Genomic DNA, 20,406 nt, shown 5'->3' on the forward strand with positions numbered 1-20,406 from the left:
AAGAAGTCAAAAGTATTTGAAAAGCAATGCCTTCTAGGCTCCTGTGGAACCTTCTGAGACTCCTCTGGCCTTGAATTTTTGGGCCACTCTCCTGCCATTTAGAAAAATATTCAAACTTTATTATTCCTTCCAGGTTCTGAGGTTGTTTCCTTGTGTGTAAGGGTGTTCCATGTGTGTGCATATAGAGGCCAGAGGCTGACGCTGGGCGTCCTACCTTATCACTCCCTACCTTACTTTTTGAGACAGCGTTCTCATGGAATCTGGAGTATGCTGTTGGTTGTGTGGCCAGAGACTGCCCCCTTCCTCACCTCTGTTCCCAGTAGTGGGGTCACAGGCACATGCCACCATGCCCAATTTTCACACGGGTACTGAACATCTAAACCGGGGTCGTCGTGCTTGTGCAGCATGCGCTTTGCCCACAAAACTGTCTCCCCAGCCCTTAAGCTTGCTTCTGGTTCCTGCTACTGAGTAGCCCACACATCAACAATCAAGCACACTGCAGTGCACTAAGGACTGCTGTAAGTGAATGGTTCTCTGCACACCCACTGTCTGCCCCTGGCCTCTGAGAACACACCATATTACCTTTTCTTTTCAGACAGGGTCTCTACACAGCCCGGCCTGTTTTGAAATTTACTATGTAGAGCAGGGGGGCCTCCAATTCACAGAGATCCACCTGCCTCTGTCTCCTGAGTGCTGGGACTAATGGAGTGCACCACCACTCCTGGTTCCATTCCATTTTTAAAATGACATAAGAGTCCTGTATTTGTCCTGCCTCAGCTTCTCATATAGTTGTAATTATAGGCCTGCATTCCTAGGCTCAGCTTAGGCATCAGTGCTTCTTCACCTTTTTTTGAGACAGGGTCTTTTTACATAGCTCTGACTGTCCTGGAGCTTGCTCTGTAGATAGGGCTGGCCTCAAACTCATAGAGATCCCCTTGTCTCCACTGCAAATAAAAACCATGCCAGCCTTTTGGAGTACTTCTTGATGAGACTGATGAGAGTGGAACTGGCCTCAAACTCAGAGAGATCCGCCTGCCTCTATCCCCCAAATGCTGGGATTAAAGGCATGGACCACCAATGCCCAGCCCAAAAGACTTTTTATCTGGCCTTTACATTGCTATACATTATAATCATCTAGGAATGCTGAGGGACTTAAAGAAATACTGTTTTCTATTCATTTTCCTTAAAGACAATTCAAGTGATTCTAACAAGCAAGACTGTACAGTTCTGACCATTCAACTATCACTAGCTGTGGTACACAGAAAATTAACATTTTTCCTAGATTGTTTTTTCCAGCTGTGTGGTTCCTTTAGTCTGGAGGTTGCCCAGCTTCAACTCACCTTAAACTCTTCTTCTAATCCATTGTTGCTAGTTCCTGGGATCTTGTTATAAATTTTTTGCAGGTGGGTGTCCAGAGAAGTCACTTCCAGTTCTGTATCCCCATACAGATAATGCTCCAGAAGGGCCTGGTATATGAAGACGTATTGCATCTGAAATAAAGATCATACAGAAGCCTGAGTCACAAACAGCATGGCCCTGGTGGCACCAGGTCACTTCTAGTGCCTTCTTTACTCAGTCTACTTTTCCTTTGATTTTGGCAGGGACAAAGTGATTCATTCACACTGTCCTAACACAGTGAAGCAGAACTCGAAATGCATGAGTTCCCCTGGGGGTGCTTAGCTTGGGAGACAGGGTCCTGGACTGCCAGATTCCAGAGTCTGTCAGAAACTGGCCACACATGTAGGCTGTGAAAGTCTGCAAGGCCTTTGACTCCAGCCTGCCTCCACCCCACATCTGTGCCATGACCACAGATCCATCTCACTTTTGCTCTTGGACTTGGCTGCATCATGACTGAAGTCCCTGGCATGCCTGCATTCATTAAAATCTATCCCCTTATCCATAAGGTCCAGTGGAAATAACAGTTTCCTTCGTGTTTCTCCCAGCCATAAAGCTACAACCTCCTCCTCTATGCATTATTTCTTTATCTTTCATTTCTTTTTTTTTTTTTTTCAAGATAGGGTTTCTCTGTGTAACAGCCTTAACTGTCTTGGAACTCACTTCCAGGATGGCTTCAAACTCAGAGATCTGCCTACCTATGCCTCCCAAGTACTGGAATTAAAGGTGTGTGCCACCACCATGCCCGGGATTTTATTTTTTTAAACATTTTTATTGATTTTATGTGTGTGAGTGTTTTGTCTCATGTATGTATAAGTACCATGTGTTTATACATACACCACCAAAAGAGGGTGTTGAATCTCCGGAATTGGAATTATAGATGGCTGTTTAGCTGCCAAGTGGATGCTGGAAACTAAACCTGGGCCCTCTGGAAGAGCAACTAGTAAATCACCTCTCCAGCTCCCATGCTTGGTTTCTTTAAACATGTGACAGAAAGAAAGAACTAACTTGCACTTTGTCCTCTGACCAACACATGTATTCCGTATTACAAGCACGTGTACATGCACATGTATACACACTACGTGATGTTTATGTGAACTGGAGTCCTCAGAGTAGGCAGATGTCCTGGCATTAGAAAGTCCTTCCCTTGCCCTGCCCACGGATCACTCACGTCTGTCTGTACCATCTGGCAGCGTTGGGCCCGGATCCGGCTCACAAAACCATAGACATCCACTTTCCGCTCTGAATGCATCATGTCCAGCATGGCATCGATGACAACAAATGTACCAGTGCGCCCTACACCTGCACTGTAGCCAGAGCAAGGGGTTAGTGGATGAGGCCAGGAGTAACTTGTGGGGGCAGACAGGGAAGGGTGGCACAGCCTCAGGCTTTCTACAGGCAGCTAAATTTTAATTCCCAATGGGGTAGAACTGGCACTGCCCTCAAGCCAATAATCCTACTGTGCTAGAACTCCTGGTCTCTGCTATCAGGGCCTGGGTACCCTGATACTTATAAGGGTTGCAAGGGGCAAGGGTACAGAGCCAGCACTTGACCTAGTTGCTTGGCTTCCCAGCTGAGTCTCCATTCCTAGTCTTGGAGAGCTGCCCTACTAGGAAGGAAGGTGCTTTAACTTTCCAACAAGTTGATAGCAAAGTAAATTTACTTCATGCACTGCCAGGAGTATATGCTGAAAATAATGGGGAGCAGTGAACAAATTCTCCCATGACTACAAATACGGCTCCTACAGGTAAGACACAGGCTCTGGCTCAAGTCTTCCTCCACTGTTATTTTAGAACCATAGTGAGTTGCCTAACTCCTGTCTTTCCACAGATCACATTTTCTACCCCAGACTAGAATTTGAAGATTCTCTCTGACTGCAGCCTGGGGTCCCAGCTATGCATTTCTTCTGTGTCAGCCTCCTTGGTCAGGGCCCCTGTGCTGTTCCCTTGCTCTGTCCGAGGGGGCAGAAAGTGGGCAAGGGTCAGGCCACACTGACCTGCAGTGGACCACGATAGCCCCTGCATACTGAGGGTTACAGGCTTTCACCTTCTTGAGGAACTTGAGCATGCCAATTGGGGTAAAAGGCACCCCAAAGTCTGGCCAGCTGGTAAAATGGAACTGAGTGATGAGGCGCTGTGGTTTTCTGTTGGTCACGTCGCCCACCTGTGAAGTGAGGAGATTCTGTGTGTTTGTTTTGATAACCAGAGGAGGGCAGCACAAGGGTAGGGAAGGTTAAGAGTGGTTGTCAGGATGACGGGAAAGTGAGGAGGACTCAGAGAGGCACTAATCACAGATGGAGAATCCTCCCACACAGCAGGCTGAACTGCTATTTTCTTGGGCTACAAATGAAGGTGAAACTCAGAGAACTTAAATGACCTGGCCTAAGCCCCAGAACTATTACAGGAAACAGCAGGGTTAGAGACACAATGTGGGGCTCCTAGTTCTTTTCTTCTTCCTTTTTGGACAGGATCTCACTCTGTAGATCAGGCTTGCCTCCTAGTCAGAGAGCGTCCTGCCTCTGCCTCTGCCTCTCATTGCTGCGATGTACTCCCACAGCCAGCAGGGCTCCTGATTCTTGATAAGTCCTCTTTTACAGCACCCCAACCCCTAACTCCAGAGCTCAGGCCCCGGGTCACTCTGGAAGGCTTACAATAGTCACACTACACCCCTGGAGGTAGAGGTATTTAGAGGAATGAACACAACACTCAGACTACTCCACTTCCTGAAGCTTCTCTCTACACTGTCTGGTGACATTCAAGGTGATCAAATTTCACCTGCACAGGTCCTACCAGTCATAAAAATACTGTTCACTTAGCTGTGACAGAGAAGTTCCTGCAGGTCAGGACCCACAGAGATTGTATACTGGGCAATTCCTGACACCCAGACCTTCCCACCTCTCAACAGTCAGCAGATCCTTCTCAAACGCCTGGAAAGGGGGGCAGAAGACTGTACCTGCTGAATGCAGAATTTCCGTACTGTGTAATCCACCAGCACAGTCACATCCTCAACAGACACACGGACATTCCCGTAGGTCCAGCAGCCTTGGTCTGGCCAGTATTGGGCACATTTACACTATAAAGAAAGCAGACACACATCTTTCATGCAAGACTGTCCTGGCAGATGTAAGGGAACCGAGAGAAAGGATTCATAAAGCCTGTATCTCCTCTGTCACCTACGTCAGCTAAAGGTTTAGTGCCTGTAACTCACTCTCTTCAACTATACCCAGCCTCAGTCACAGACCTGCACATATTTTCCACTCCTACCCCCAGTTCAAGGCAAACTGGAAACTGTTTTATCTGCAAAATCTGAACTTCCACAATCTCCCAGGTCAGGCCTTAGGGGCAAGCCTGTGTGAAAGGGGATTGGCAGTTTGCTGTGACAGAGCTACCACACAGCACCCACACGGATTATTGGTTTGTGGTAAAACCAAGGTCTTCCTGTTGACCAAGTTCTAACAGCTTCCAAGAGCTAACGGTCTGCTTAGAGCATACTAACATAAAATCCACCCCAAACCACTCTTCCTTTTTTTTTTTTTAATACTTTTTTTTGAGAAAGGGTTTTTCTGTGTAGCCCTAGCTGTCCTGGAACTCACTCTGTAGACCAGGCTGGCCTCTAAATCACAGAGATCTACCTGTCATTGCCTCCGCCTCCTGAGTGCTGGGATTAAAGGCATATGCCACCACTGCTAGCCTCAAACTACCTTTCTATGCACTGTGGAGCTGCTGGGCAGTACACCCCAAATCTCACAACAGGTCAAGGTGACTGAAGGCCCATCCTTGAGAAAGACTGTCATGAATGAAGATTCGTCTCTGTGGGCTGACCTATGGTCCAGTGTGGACCTGAGTAAGAATGGCCTCAACAGGCTCATGTATTTGAATGCTTAGTCACCAGGGAGCAGCATTACTTGAGGACTAGGAAGTATGGCAATGTTGGGGTAGGTGTGGTTTTGTTGGAGGAAGCATGTCACTGGGGTGGGCTTTCAAGTTTCTGAACCTGAAGCCAGGCCTCCTGCTGCCTGCAGATCCAGATGAAGAACTTATCAGTTACTTCTCCACCAACACATCTGCCTGTGTGCCACCATGATGGTAATGGACCAAACCTCTGAAACTATAAGCAAGCTCCAATTAAAAATGCAGTCAGTGCTCTTACCACTGAGCCATGGCAGAAGACCTGAGTCCAATTCCCAGCACCCACAGTTAACTGTCTATAACTCCAGTTCCAGGGGCTCTGACACCTTCAAAGACACACATGTGGGCAAAACACCAATGCACATAAAATAAAAAAATAAATAAATCTTAAAAACAAAACCAAAAATGCTTCCTTTTATAAGAGATGCTTATAAAAGGTCATGGTATCTCTTCACAGCAATAGAACAGTGACTGAGACACCCAGACACCCAGGTTTGGTGCTGGCTATGGCCCAGCTATAGAGCTGATCAGGCCACAAAGGAAAAAGAAGCTGTTAGAAGCTGCCAGAGGACTTGGTGCAGGCTTCAGATTCATTGTACTCCTGCTGGCCACACCCTTATCAGAGGCTCTGCTAGTTTACTCGGCTCCCTCTATCAGCTAGAGGGTATACTGCAAAAAACTGAGGGGATGAGGGACTAGAGAAGGCAAGGGGAAAGTCTGTTTCCTTTTCTAGCTAATGGTCCACTTCTTCCTTCCTGGTTACTCTGGAACTAGAATGAGCTGTTTCAACACCAGACACCACTATCCCCGGCCCTGAGATTCCTCTGAGGTTTCCTCTGAGGCTACAGGAAGAGACACATTAGCCTGTGGATGATCTACAGTAACCACAAAAAGAAAGTAGCAAGGCTCCAGTTTAGAGCTCCAGCAGAGCAGACTCTCTACCCGATTTGACTGCTTCTCAGTTTTCATCTTACCTCCTTTCTCTCCTTCAGGTTGGTCACCATAACGATGGTAGCTGTGTTTTGTTCCCAGATCATTCTCCAGAAATCATTCACCGTTTCTTCTTTTGGTCCTAAAGGAGCCAAGAGTGAAGATTAGAAGAGGAAAAACAATGCGAGGAAACCGAGAATACTCATCCTGACTTTTGGAATTCTGTGTCTACCTATCTTCAGGGGAACACCCACCCTATTTATCCATTCATCTACCTGTTAACTGAATATTTCCCATGTATCTACCATGTATGTACCAAACATTTCACTAGGATTGTGGGCAGGAGGCTTGCAAATAGGAAAGAACACAGTGATTTTCTAAGGGTTAAGGATTAAAAGTCATGCCTGCTTACTGAATAATCTAGACAATAAGCCACGTACTAGCTATGACATTTACTCTGTTCTGTTATACTCTGGAGTGAGTGTCATCAATCCCAGAAAGGTGGAGCGACATGCTCAGGCTGGAACTCAAATTTACTTCCCATATAGCCTTTCTCAGAAAACCATAAGAAGTTTTTAAACAAAAACGAAGCTGTATACAATGAGAGAAAGATGAGATTTAGCAGCAGAGAGGCTAGAAGAATTCTCAGGGTGTAGTAAAGAGAAGTATTTGCAACCAAACCACCAGGGGTTAGGGACACTGGATCTGCTATGGAACTGAAGTTTTAAGAAACTCCTCAAATGTACTTAAAACAAACCTCAGGAGGCATCAAGAGAGCTCAGTGGGTAAAGGTGCCTGAGGCCAAACTCGTATCTGGGACCAGAGTAGAAGAAACAACAGTTGGAAGTTGTCCTCTGCCCTTCACATGTATTCCACAGCATGTGTGTGCCAATGCAGCCAGCGCTCTGAACCTGAGCCATCTCTCCAGCTTCGAAGGAGTTTTTAAAAATAGGACCTTTCAATACTAAGTCATCAAGATGTATGTCACAGGTTGTAAACCTGCAAGATGCATTCTGTGTATGAGAGTATGCATGTTCATGTTGTGCGTGTGTGTGTGTGTGTGTGTGCGCGCGCAAGTACATATTCCTGTAGAGGTGCATGTGTTGCCTATTAAGGTTTCCTCAATTGCTCTCCATCTTAGTTTTTTGAAGACACTCTCTCACTAACTCAGAGTCTGTTAACCAGATAGCCTGGCTAGCCAGTGAGCCTAGGATTCTTCAGTCTCTGCCTCTCCAGCATTGGGGTCAGGTCCATGTGCTCATGCATTTTAATGCAAGTGTTAGGACTCTAAACTCAGGTTTCCATGGTTGTGCAGCAACCACTTCACCAACTGTGCTATTCCCCCAGCCCCTTATATTTTTTTTAGGTGGTAATAATTAGCGAAAAGCTACTGTATTTTTATTATTTCATTTAGTATTTGGGCAAAATCCCACACCCTCAACCCACTATGGGATTGTGGTTGAGACCAAGAAGAAAAAAAATTGTCATTACCTTGTGCAGCAATGAATTTGTTCTTTTCTTGGTAGCCCTGGGTGGGAAAGGATGAAAAAGAAAAGTGAAACCCAAAAGTTGGCAGGAATGATAATCTCCAGTCGGCCTCTCAGCCAGTCAACAAAGCCTCCCCTGTAAAAGTCTAGGCAATTCACAAAAATTTCCATTACAGAAATCCCAGAAAGGGTTAGCTTTGGAGAGAAGAATCAAAGGCTAAAAATTCAAATGGTCTAGGTAGGTCTTCTCAAGGTGAATTCTTGGAGAGTATCCAAAGACTAACCCCTGGTCTAGACCATTTCTGATGTTTTACCAGTAGCCAACAATGTGGGCTTTAGTGTTAATGGGGTAAGAGCTTCCAAGCAGAGCGTATAAGGTGGTTCCAGGGATGGAGTTGGGCTGGAACTGGGAAGGATAAAGCTTTTTTTTTTCTTGAGGATGCTTTAGTCAGATGTAAAAACTTTTTTCAAAAACAGCCATGCTTGACAATGAGCTCCTCCATCAGTCAGTAGGCGACAAGAAGCAAAGGAGACTGGGGATCCCATCGAAACAGATAAGGAGCCTCTGGGAGACTCATACTGACAGGGATTTCTTTTCTCTCTGTGCAAACGGCAGTAAAATGGGCAATGGGAAGCAGGTTTGCGGGGACATCAGGTCACACCAAGGTGGTGGTGAAATCAAAGGACCTAAATCTGAGAAGTCATTTCCTATTCTAGTTCAAACAAGAGCAGCAGAGTTGCTTCCTAGCAGAGAAGGAAGCATTTAAAGTCAGCAACAGCAGGCTTCTTAAAACTTTGAGAACAGGAATTTAGTTTTCAGAAATGCTTCTATATTTTTGGTTGTGACCCTGGCCTTTGGTTGGCTGACCCATCTCTCTAGCCCTCCAAAAATGTTTTTAATCTTCATTACAACATGAAAATCAAGATAGACTTAATTTAGGATGCTCAATTCTGCTTCAGTTCTGAACGTGTAATTAAAACTGATGAGCTCTTAAGAAACATGTTAAGGACATCATGCTCCTGGCTTCATAAAAAGCCACTGTTAAATTCCCAAGGAACACGGAGAGCTTAAAAAAATAAACACAGACATATACATGGATATGGAAGCCAGCCCCAGAGTGTTTCCTACAAGTTACCTCCATGAAAGAGTGCCTAGTGATCACCTAATCAAATAAAGCATAACAGAAGGCAAAACTAGCCAGTGTTGTGCACGCCTTTAATCCCAGCACTCAGGAGGCAGAGGCAGATCTCTGTTAGTTCGAGGCCAGCCTGGTCTACAAGAGTTAGTTCCAGGACAGGCTCCAAAGCTACAGAGAAACCCTGTCTCGAAAAACCAAAAAAAAAAAAAAAAAGGGCAAAACTACTAAGGAAAGGGAAGGATAGATAAAACCTGGCTCCTTAGCTCCTTCATTATCTCTGGTTTCTGAACCCTGAACCATGAGCCCAAGCTAGTTCTATAGGTGGAATCTACACTCTTCCCAGTAGAGAGAAACACTTTGAAGACTTATGTGCCCTCAGGCCTCTAAAGACAGAGAGGAGCTAGCTGCTCTACTCTAGCCTGGAGTCTCCTGTCGTGTGTCAATGGCTGTGATTATTAGGTGAGATAACCCTGTGTTCCCCAGAAAGTAGATTTCAACTCCTGCTGTCTGCTCCACCACTCAGGGTCCTGCGACTATTTCTCTTCCCTCCGGCCCTGACTCACAGTGCCCTGGACCCATCAGCCAGACTTTCCTGGCAGCAGGTTTTCTTGTCTTGTTCTCCCATATTTTTACTACTGAGGGTAAAGCATGCTTTTGTTTGTAGCATTTGAAATGATCAAAAAAGGGTTCATAGAAATATACAACTAGACTCAGATTTCTGTACTGGAAACCTTAGGAAATGATGAGAGAATCAACAAAAGATCTATTTTAAATTACCCAATATTAAAAAAAGAATTAGAGAAAAAGAATTAGCTACTTAAAAAAATCAGATTTGTTACGGTGGAATCAACAGATGACAGCTAATAGCTTTTCCTGGGATAAACAAGAAGAGAACAAGTTCCTTACATTAATGAATGAAGCATTGATGTAATCAGAATCTGGAACCCCTTCAACTGGTGTCAGGTGTACTCTAGAGTGGTCATCTAGAAAAAAACAAGAAGTTCACATTTCAATAGATCCAGTTTTGTTTCTTACTGAAGCAGATTAGCCCAGATACCTGTGTCTATGTGATTGAGACATGGTATATAAGTGTTTTTTGATTTTGTCTGGTTTTTCTGAGACATGGTTTCTCTGTGTAGCACTGGCTGGCTGTCCTGGAACTTACTCTGTAGAAAGACTGGCCTCAATTCAGAGATCTGACTGCTTCCTGAGTGCTGGGATCAAAGGCATGGACCCCCACCACTTGGTTTTCTGCTTTTTGTTTGTTGTGTTATTGCTTTTACACAGTCTTACTTGGTAGCTCAGGTTAACTGTAGTCTAGACTGCCTTGAACTCAATGGCAATCCTCCCGCTTCAGCCTCGCATGAGTTAGGTTTATAGGAATAAACACCTAGCTTTTTGATTGTCCAAAACAGTTCTGCCTGCATATATGTCTACACTCCAGAAGAGGGCACCAGATCTCATTATAGATGGTTGCTGGGAATTGAACTCAGGATTTCTGGAAGAACAGCTAGTGCTCTTAACCTCTGAGCCATTTCTTCAGCCCTCCCAAAACATTTTTTTAAACATTTATTTGTATGCATCTGCATATGTGCATAAGTGGTTGTACTTGTGGAATTCAGCAGACAATATAAGAGTCAAATCTCTCCTCTGTGATGAGGGTTCTAGAGATTGAATTCGGGTCAGTAGGCTTGGCAGCAAATGCCTTTACCCTCTGAGTTTTCTTGCTGCCTCCAACACTTCCCCTTTAAAAGTGTTACTTAGTCTTAGCACTCAGTAGGCAGGGGTAGGTAGATCTGAGTTTGAGGCCAGCCTGGTCTATACAGTAGGTTTCAGAATAGCCAGGGCTACATAGGAAAACCCTGTCTCAATTTTTTAAAATTGATTTTTATTGAGCTCAACATGTTTCTCTGTCCCCTTCCTTGCCTCTCCCCTTCCCCTTCAACCCTCCCATTCTTTTTTTAAATTTACGATTACTGTAAAAGCGGGCCCCCAAATGGCAATGCTGTTGACAATGTCTGAGATAACAGGCCTGCTACTGAAGCTCAGCCCTCCTCAGAAACCTTGTGAGTTGGTTTCTGTTAAGAAAAGCCATTATCTGATCCCTACAACCAACTACCTCTGGCAATGGGCAACTAGTTCTGCATTAACTCAAATAAGCCTGTACTAGATCACAGACCCCACCCTAGTCCCCAGGCTGCTGTAGCCACACCCTACCTCCCACTCCACTAACTCCCAGGCTGTCCTGACTCCCAGGCCCCCTCCAGCACTACCGGCTTCCCTTAGAACTGGTAAGGCTTCTCTGGCTCTTACTGTTTTCTCTGAACCTGAGACTGCGTTGGCAGTTTGAGTCACCGATAACCTTCCTTTCTACCAATGGAGTGGTTTAGTTCGTGGCTTCACTGTGCCCTGGCTTACAGCTAGAAAGAGAACTTTGTATTACAGTTTGAGTAGTGTGTGTGTGTGTTCGCACGCGTGCGTGCATGTATCAAACAAACAAACTACATAACCTACTTTCTGCCTGGTCCCATGAAGCTGCCCTGCCTGGTCTTCAGAAACAGGCATGCAAAACTGTGATCCATAGTTTAGTCCTTCCTGACTGTGAGGTTGCCTGGGGAATGGGGGAACACATTCTTCTTTTTGCCCTCCTGTTACCAACCCCAAGATTCTTCCCATCCTCAAAGAATCTAGAGATGTAGTTTCAGAACACATTCCAAGAAACCCTGCAAACACTCACAAGGCAGGATGTTTACGTATCGATTTTTTTCCTTGTTTTCCTCCTTGGAGGCTGCCTCACAGGTGGCCTGGATAGGACAAGCAGGGAGAGCCTGAAAGGTTAAGAGAAATTAAAGGAGTTATTAAGAGGGATAAATATTGGGGCTGGAGAGATAGATCAGTGGTTAAGAGCACTGACTGCTCTTCAGAGGACACGGGTTCAATTCCCAGCACCCACATGGCAGTTCACAACTGTCTGAAGATCTAGTTGCAGGGGATCTGACACCTTCACACCAATGCACATAAAATAAAGTTAAATAAACCCTAAAAAATATTAAAAAAAAAAAAGAGGGATAAATATCAAGCAGGCATTCTGCTTTACCAAACCCTGATCTGGTAGGAAGTTCTATCTTTTTGCCGGGAGGAGGTAGGGAGAGGAGGAGGGAGACACAGACCTGGGTGAACATGTGCAGCCTAACACAGAAAATTCACCTTTCTCCAACTATATAGCTTCAAGCCTTAAGAATTCAAAACCAAGAATCCACAGGGGTAGGATGCAAGCTTTTTATATGATTATTATTTAGTTAGGGGCCTATTACAATGCATGATCCAAACGGACTACCCCTGTAAACTGGGAGTGGGGATTATAAAGGGAAGAAATGGGTCATTTATTTATTTGTTTGATTGTTTATTTATTCCACCATGCAAAGACAAGATGAGACTCAAGTGTGAACTATCTGGAGAGTCTGCTGAGGCAGAGCCCCTTTAGGGGTCTGTCAGAGAGACAGGGCACCTAACCACTGGCATCATAGGGCAGGGAAGCAAGAAAGGTGGGCAGCATTTTCACAGGAATGTGGCAGCGGGGAAGCCAAAGGCTGGATCAGGTGACACAGAAGGGTCATCACTTTTGGACAACTGGACCAGGGAGTGATGAAGGTCAGCATAAACTGTCTTGACATGAGCAGCCTGGCTGCAGGAACTTGAGCAAATCTATAACTTTCTCAGCTGTGTTACCTCATCTTCAGCAATGAGACAATACTTTCCACATAAGGAGGGAATGATAGAATGCCACCTGTGGTACAAAAGCAGGTTTCAAGAAATGAATTTTAAAGGAGCAGTGGTGGCACACACCTTTAATCCCAGCACTAGGGAGGCAGAGGTGGATCTCTGTGAGTTCAAGGCCAGCCTGGTCTACAAGAGCTAGTTCCAGGGCAGGCTCCAAAGCTACAGAAAAACCCTGTCTAGAAAAACCAACCAACCAACCAACCAACCAACCAACCAACCAACCAAACAAACAAAAAAACCAAAAAACCCCCAACAAACCAACCAAAAAAAAAAAAAACCCACCTAAAGAATTTTATGAAAGTGTGATGCTAAATTTTACCTGAACTGTTCCCCTCTTGTGTGTTCCACATATTCAAAACAAAGAAAGCAAAAAAGGAACTAATTTAACTTGGGTAACTGTTCTGAAGAAGGATCAGAAAATTTTTATGAGCTTTAAAAAAAGGTCTTATCTTTTGATCCCAGCAACTCTACTTCTGAGAATTTACGTTAAGGAAGCCAAATGCCCATGTAAACGTATTTCCTTCATCATCTTTAGAATGACTCAATACTGAGAACATAGACTTCAGAAGCAGGGACCGGGGAAGTATATTACAGCTCACGTATGGCTTTTCATTTGTTCTTCTAGCAAATATATGTTATGGATCTATGAGGCTAGGTGTACAGCAAGCAATACTGAGTAAAACATACTCAGTATGCCATTGTGTACAATATAAACTTGTGGGTGACATCATTACAAATAAACAAATACATATATAAAGATGTACACATATGTTATGTAGTATGATAAATGTAATGAAAAGCAGAATGCTATTAGAAAAAGTATCAGAAAGAGCCAAATGGAGATCAAAGGTAGACATTTATGTAGGATGAGGTGGGAAATGCTATTTCAGGAACAGACAACAGTACCTCCGAAGACCCAGAGACAGGAGACGGTCCCTGGCATAAAGACCTGAAAAGTCAATGAGTGTCATACAAAATGGGCTGGTGCAGATGGCAGGAAGAAGTGGGAAGATCTTGGCAAGGTGAGACTGTTCATTTTCATGCAGATCCTGAAGACAGGGAGTTTGGGTCTTAAGTCTGTGAATAAACTATTGAAGGTTGAAAAATGAGACTAGTTTACAGGGTGAATGCCTCTGGTTGTTATTTGGAAAATAAGACTGAAGAGAAGCAGGAATCAAGCACGGAATAGAACCAGGTAAAATGATGTGACAGTCTGAGTAAGAATGGCCTCCACAAGCTAGGGGTGGTGGCGCACACCTTTGATCCCAGCACTCTGGAGGCATAGGCAGGTGGATCTGCGAGTTTGAGGCCAGCCTGGTCTACAAAGCGAGTTCCAGGGCTGTCACACAGAGAAACCCCGTCTTGAAAACAAACGGCCCTATAGACTGATATATTTGAACGCTTATTCCCCTCTTACATCACTTAGTGGCACTATCTGAAAGGATTAGAAGGGGTAGCTGTGTTGGAGGAAGTGTGTCACTGGAGATGGGCTCTGGGGCTTTAAAAGCTATGCCAGGCCCAGGTTCTCCTTCTCAAGCTACAGATCAGGATGTAGCTCTTCACGACTGCTCTAGTGCCTGCCTGTGTGCCACCATGCTCCCACTATTATGATCGAAGAGTCCAAGAATAAGAATACAGAAATGCAGACTCCAGAAATAAGAATGTATAAATAAGGAAAGCAAAGTTGTAAGCCTCGTAGAATGAGAGCAGGATGTCAGCAGCTTTCCCAGCAGCTTACGGATTAACTTATAACACTGGTTACTTTCTTTACAAACCATCTGTCTATAAGACCGAAGCATCAGCTCTGCAAACTGAGAGTTAGCCCTAAAATAACAGCCCAGTCACCCGTGATCAATAATGGATATGAGCTGAATTAACCTTTAGAGGGCGGGATGTGTGTGACTTTTCTGTTATGCATGGTCTCTGCTACGTGAAACTGGCAGCATTAGGGGGAGTGCAGAGCTTTGGTAAACACCATCAGGGAGTATCAGGGAACAACAAAGACCTAAAATACAAACACTAGTCTAACTAAAACTCTGTTAATGAAAATTGCAAAGAAGGGCAATTTGTATCTGAGTTTTACCTTGACACTGTAAAAATTCTTCTGTTTTATTGCCTAATGTTTGTTGCTTTTTGCTATAAAAAGGAGGAGGTCAGAAACCGGCCTTTGCCACAGCCTTACAAGTCCATCTCTGGCTGTGGTCTCAGCTAGCTGATCAGCTTTTTGTGCCCCATGCAGATTTATTTTTTTTTAATTTTCAATTTTTTTTTCTGAATAAAGTTTGCTTCTGGTTTACTAGACTTCGGTGGTCTGTTTCCATCTTTGCACGACACCCAACAGTTAGTTAATGGACTAAACCTCTGAAACTGTAAGCAAATTCCCAATTAAATATTTTATTTCATAAGAGTTGCCTTGGTCATAGTGTCTCTGCACAGCAATAGAACAGTGACTAAGACAGACGACAACATAAGGAAGTGGATGCATCTGAGATATATTCTGGAGTTAGAATACTGCATTTGGAGATGGAAGGAAGTGAAGGCAGATTGGGGGAGAAAAGAATGAAGGAGAGCTCTCAGGTTTCTGAAAATAAAATAAGGATGATTAAATGAAGGGAAAAAAAAATTAGCTTTGGGGCAGTTAATTTTGCCAGATGAAAGATGCTTTAAGGGGGAAGAAGGCTATTTCCTGGGACTTGCATGACAGGCAAGGACAATCAATCTCACAGTTCACTTACTCCTACTTCACGCAAGAGATTCAGAATTCAAACCCTAGAGAGTCTGCATGTCATTTTACTAAGACAGGTAAATTCTCTTTACTCTGTGCTGTGGGCACATGGCAGTAAGTTTCCTTTTTTTCCTGTGTGTCAACTCTTGCATATAAAACAGAACATATTTAATACTGGAGTTTCCCAATTCACTTATACTTCATCTTCTTTTCTTAGGCTAGGTTTCCATCTCAGCACAGGACAGGTGAAATGCCAGTTTTTTTAGTCTCCGGGCTAACCTTTTTCAAAGATTCTTGTACGTTTCTTTCCTTAAATGCGAGCAGAAGGTGTGAAAGAGCAAGGTTACCGCACTAGCCACGGTTGGCCCTGAACTTGCTGTGACTGAAGATGACCTTGAATTTGTGACCCTCGTGCCTTCACTTCCGGAGTACTGAGATTAAAGGAATGTGCCACCATGCTCCATTTTATGTGGTTTTGGGGACTGAACCCAGGGCTCTGTATGCAAAACAAGTAGTTTCCCAACAGGCTATACCCCTAGCCCCCACAAAACACAGTCTGTTCTACAGAAGGGTAGGGAATGACAGCAATTGCTACCACCCCACTCATGAGGAAGGAAAACAACTCTCCAGGTGGGCGAAGCCTTTTAAAGGGACTATCTGGAAGAAACAGCAGAACCGATAAGGCTTGTTCTGCCTATGTCAGAATAAAACAAAGGGGACCTTACACTGCTTTAGCTCTTACTTTGAGAAACGGCTTGCCTAGCTCCTAGAACGAGCAACAGACCTGGATGAGTAGATGACATTAAATTCCCCAGAAACACTAGGTAGCATCAAAGACCATTTAGTTTCTTAATCAAATCTTAAATGGAACAAAGGTGAGGTACCTCAGCACTAAAAGGTGCACCTGCCATCCACTTTCACTTCCAAGTTCACTCTGGATTCCTCCACTCTTGATCTCCTCTATCTCCTTTCACAGGTAAACTTGGAGCTTACCATTGTCTTGTTATAATTTGTACCCCATATACTGTATCCTTATTATTATTGTTCAATGTATTTTGTGATGAAAATGGAAGCATAATTAAAAAATGCTAACCTGCTTTTCTTTTGGCTCAGCGTTCTGTTCTGTTCTGGATAGTTTTGTGTCAACTTGACACAAGTCATCTGAGAGAAGGGAACCTCAGCTGAGAAAATACCTTCATAAGAGCCAGCTGTAGGCAAGCCTACAGCGTATTTTCTTAATTAGTGATTGATGATGGAGGGCCCAGCCTATTGTGAGCAATGCCATCACTGGGATCCTTGGTAAGTATAAGAAAGCAGGCTGAGCAAGCCAGGAGGAGCAAGTCAGTAAGCACCACTCCTCTTCGGCCTCGGTATCAGCTCCTGCCTCCAAGTCCCTGCCCTTTTTGAGCTCCCACCTTGACTTCTCTTGTTGATGGACTATAACCTGGAAGTGTAAGCTGAAAAAAAAAAAAAACAGAAAAATCCTGTCCTTCCCAAGTGGCTTTGGTCATGGTGCTTTATTGCATCAATACTAAGACATGTTCCTGAACTCATTCAGACTCTTGTTTGTAAATGGCTTTTGTTCTTTTTAATAAATGACAGATACAGTTTTGCTATGTGTATGCCTGTCTTAAGTATATGCAGTATATGTGTGTCCCCAGAGAGTTGGAGTGAGAGGTGGTTGTGAGCTGTCTGACTTGAGTGCTAGGAATGGAACTCAGACACAGCCATCTTCCTAGGCCTAAAACTATTTCACTCTAACTGTGCCCATTTACAATACCAGCTGTGCCAGAACAGGTTCCATTTTGGTACCTTCATCCACATCTGCTACTGTCATACTTTATATTAACTACAACCATAACTTGCATTTCTATATGACCAACAGGGTCATCATCTTTCCAGCCTACTGGGTAAAGGGTTTTCTCCTCTATGCAGTACCTCACCTAATGTTTTCTCATTGTTTTACTGGACTGTAATTTTCCTTTTATTTCTTTATTCTGGGTACTCATAGTCATGTGTGAGCTTTCATTTTCTATTATGGTCTCTAGTTATCAACAGAACTTTTGTAGTACATGTAGTTAAATTTGCCAATCTTTCACTCTACCAACATTTTCAGGTTTGAGAAATCCTTTCTCATGTGTATTTTCCTATATTATTTTCACATTTTACAATCCTGTCCTTTAAACTTCAGTATCTATGCCAAATGGAATTGCTATTTGTGTCTATATGAGACAAACGACCCACTCCGTTTACTCTCACAGGGCTGCCCCGTTGTCCCAGTGCCATATATTGTAAAGGCCATTCTTTCCCCAACCAAAGAAGCAGCAGCACTTCAGTGACGAATCTGTTTCCATTTAGACATGGGATCTGCTCTTGGTATTTTACTGCTCTACTCGGTCTCCCCCAGCGACAACGTCACACTGTCTTATAAGGACTCTTTGTGTCTGCTAAGGCAGTTCTCCTCACCTTGTTCTTCTTCTTCGGGATTGTCTTGGCTAGTCTTGACTCTTTCCTCCTCCATAAAAATTTTAGAATCAGCTTGTCAAGTTCCACAAAGAACCTGTTGGGATTTTTATTGGAATTGCATTGAATCTGTGTATCAGTCTGAGGAGAACTGGCATCTTCACACACTGAGTTTCCTGACCCAGAGATTTATTTCTTAACTAGTTGAAGATGTTTTCCTTTAATGTGTGCAAACATTTTTATAATTTTCTCTGAAGATTTTGCAAATATTTTGTTAAGTTTATTCTTAAGTACTTTACATCTTGGATACTAATATAAGTGATATATTTAAAAAGTATTAGATTTTTATGGCCTACATACAAAAATTAATTTTTATGCTGCTTTTATATCTGATAATTTATTTCCTGAGTCCGATATTTTTCTGAAGGCAGTATTTGTAGTAAAAAATTCTTATTTTATCTTTGGCTTCTCAATCCTTCCTTCCTGGTCTGCCAGAGATCTCCAGAACTTGTTGAAGTCTCAGTTCCCTGCTACTGCCGAATTCACCTCAGTCACCAGCATTCTCCAAGGTCCTCTATAACAGCTCTATTTAAAGGAACACAACTACCAGGTACTTAACTTCTTCTGCCTTGTCCTTGCACTAATACAAACCCAGCGACAGCTCATGCCTTCCCATTCATGCCCTTCCAGAGCGTAGCCGTGGTGAATACCCAATGCCCGTGTCATAATTCTTGTTGATCTTTGTGGGGTTTTAGCTCATCAAGGTAGCCCAAATGTCTGTTTAGTCCCGTTACATGACATACATGAATTCTTTACTGGTATTCTAAAAATCAGGACTTGTAAACACCGTGCTTCAGGAGTTATCAACCATGTTCTGTAAGACTAGCTGGTCAGAAAGTCCCAGAGTTCCACCTGGCTCTACTTCCTAAGCAAGGTGATTACAAGTCCTGGGCCTTTCCACACTGGTTCTGGGTGTAAAACTTGGGATCTCAAGCATTCAAGGGCTCAGTATTCTGATTTCCTACTTTTTTTTTTTTTTCCAAGACAGAGTTTCTCTGTGTAACAGCCTTGGCTGTCCTGGAACTTTCTTTGTCGACCAGGTTGTTCTTGAACTCAGAGATCCTCTGCCCCCGAGTGCTAACTTCCTATTTTTTAAGCCAGGGAAATAATGACATCTTCACTATGTCTGTCCCTCATAGGATCTATAGCATAGTCCTGCTGTACACACTGGTGAAAAAAAACACCGGGAAATAGGAGGCAGCTAGCTCAAGTCACTGCAGCGGACCTACTCTGCTAGAGAAAATGCCACTTTTCACCTGACACCTAAGCTTAGGTATTTTTTCCTCCTGGAGACAGAGTTTCTCTGTGTAGTCTTGGCTGTCCTGGAACTAATTGAGGCTGGCCCAGTCTCAAATGCACAGAGATCCACCTGCCTCTGCCTCCATAGTGCTAGGATTAAAAGCTTAGGCTATTTTATCCCTTCAATTAGAGCACAACCAGGAAGCTGCTAGGACAAACCTTGACTAAGCTCATCCACATTCATATACTGTGACCCTCTCCATCTTAAGAATTTACATCACATTTCCCTGGCAAAGGGAAATACATCTTTTAGGAGATACTGGTCTCTGGCCTTAAGACAACTAATTTCTGGGAATCCAGAATTTCACTGTGATATGTTATTTATGTTATTTACAATGGAGCATTTTTAGGCCAGATAAAGGAAGAGGTTCTGGCCTACACTAGTGGATACCTATTACGGCAGAATATCCACATGAATTCCCTACCTACTAGATAAAGACGATTACAGAGAAAGCCAATGTAAGCTCCAGGAGCTCTGGCCTACTAAAGGCTAAGTCTCTACATAAGCAGGGATCGTAAGTGCTACAGAAGATTTAAAAGTTTGTAGGACATCTGGCTACTATGTATCCTACAGTATACAGAACTATATATGCTGTAGTCCTAGCTACCAAGATAGAAGAACCTTCTGAAACTAGGAGTTTGAGGCCAGTCTGGAAAACACAGCTGTATCTTGGGTGCAAGATGGAAGAAAGGAAAAGAGAGAGAGAGTACCAAACGACTAACACAAAGGCCTCATGGTCTTTGACCTGGTCCTCGGGAGCTGGGTGTGATGGTGCATGCCTATATCCTGGCACTTCCAGCCCTGCTAGACTGGGCTAAGGAGGAAATTTCAGGACAGCCTGGGCTATACAGAAAGAAAGTAAATCAAATCAATACTAGATTATGATAAACCGAGTCAGTTATCAGCTGGAGCTGCAGACTTAACAGTTGGCTTTCCAGCAACTTTCCTTCCTAACGTAGAACCCCTACTACTGGAATGCGGAAGGAGCTGGAATCCTGTATCAATGGGATTAATCTTTGTACATGCTCTTTTAAAGTTGAACACATTATTTGAAGCTGTTTTCCCCTTTCAGGAAAAGAGTGGTCACAGCGGTAAATAGCCCTGATCTACCTATGCTGTGGTTACATATTTTGTCTCATAGGACCTTAACCTGACCATCACACTAATGATGCCAAGCTGACAGAACAGGAAGTTATGGATTTCAGATATGCACGGTGAA

The 20,406-nt window shown here is 43.7% G+C and overlaps 1 protein-coding gene across 7 annotated transcripts in view; it reads right to left on the minus strand.

Moving 5' to 3' along the window:
* The window catches only part of Ptpra (protein tyrosine phosphatase receptor type A), a 96,397-nt gene that overhangs the window by 14,561 nt on the left and 61,430 nt on the right, over positions 1–20,406 (minus strand). For 6 of the 7 annotated variants that reach the window (XR_007590301.1, XM_050133745.1, XM_050133741.1 and 3 more), the window contains 8 exons: positions 11,597–11,687; positions 9,766–9,842; positions 7,725–7,761; positions 6,278–6,375; positions 4,348–4,467; positions 3,392–3,558; positions 2,567–2,702; positions 1,341–1,490 (listed from right to left, as the gene is read on the minus strand). Coding sequence is in view for 6 of the 7 variants with exons in the window: in XM_050133745.1 (XP_049989702.1) it covers positions 1,341–1,490; positions 2,567–2,702; positions 3,392–3,558; positions 4,348–4,467; positions 6,278–6,375; positions 7,725–7,761; positions 9,766–9,842; positions 11,597–11,687 (876 nt within the window). In the remaining variant the exon portion in view is untranslated. Of the gene's footprint in view, positions 1–1,340; positions 1,491–2,566; positions 2,703–3,391; positions 3,559–4,347; positions 4,468–6,277; positions 6,376–7,724; positions 7,762–9,765; positions 9,843–11,596; positions 11,688–17,830; positions 17,849–20,406 lie in introns of those variants that run through there. The other variant, XM_050133765.1, reaches the window with a different exon arrangement.

This window comes from Alexandromys fortis, unplaced genomic scaffold (assembly GCF_014885135.2).
Source record: "Alexandromys fortis isolate MF-2015 unplaced genomic scaffold, M_Fortis_MF-2015_v1.1 scaffold_6, whole genome shotgun sequence".
In the NCBI taxonomy this organism is placed as follows: domain Eukaryota; kingdom Metazoa; phylum Chordata; class Mammalia; order Rodentia; family Cricetidae; genus Alexandromys; species Alexandromys fortis.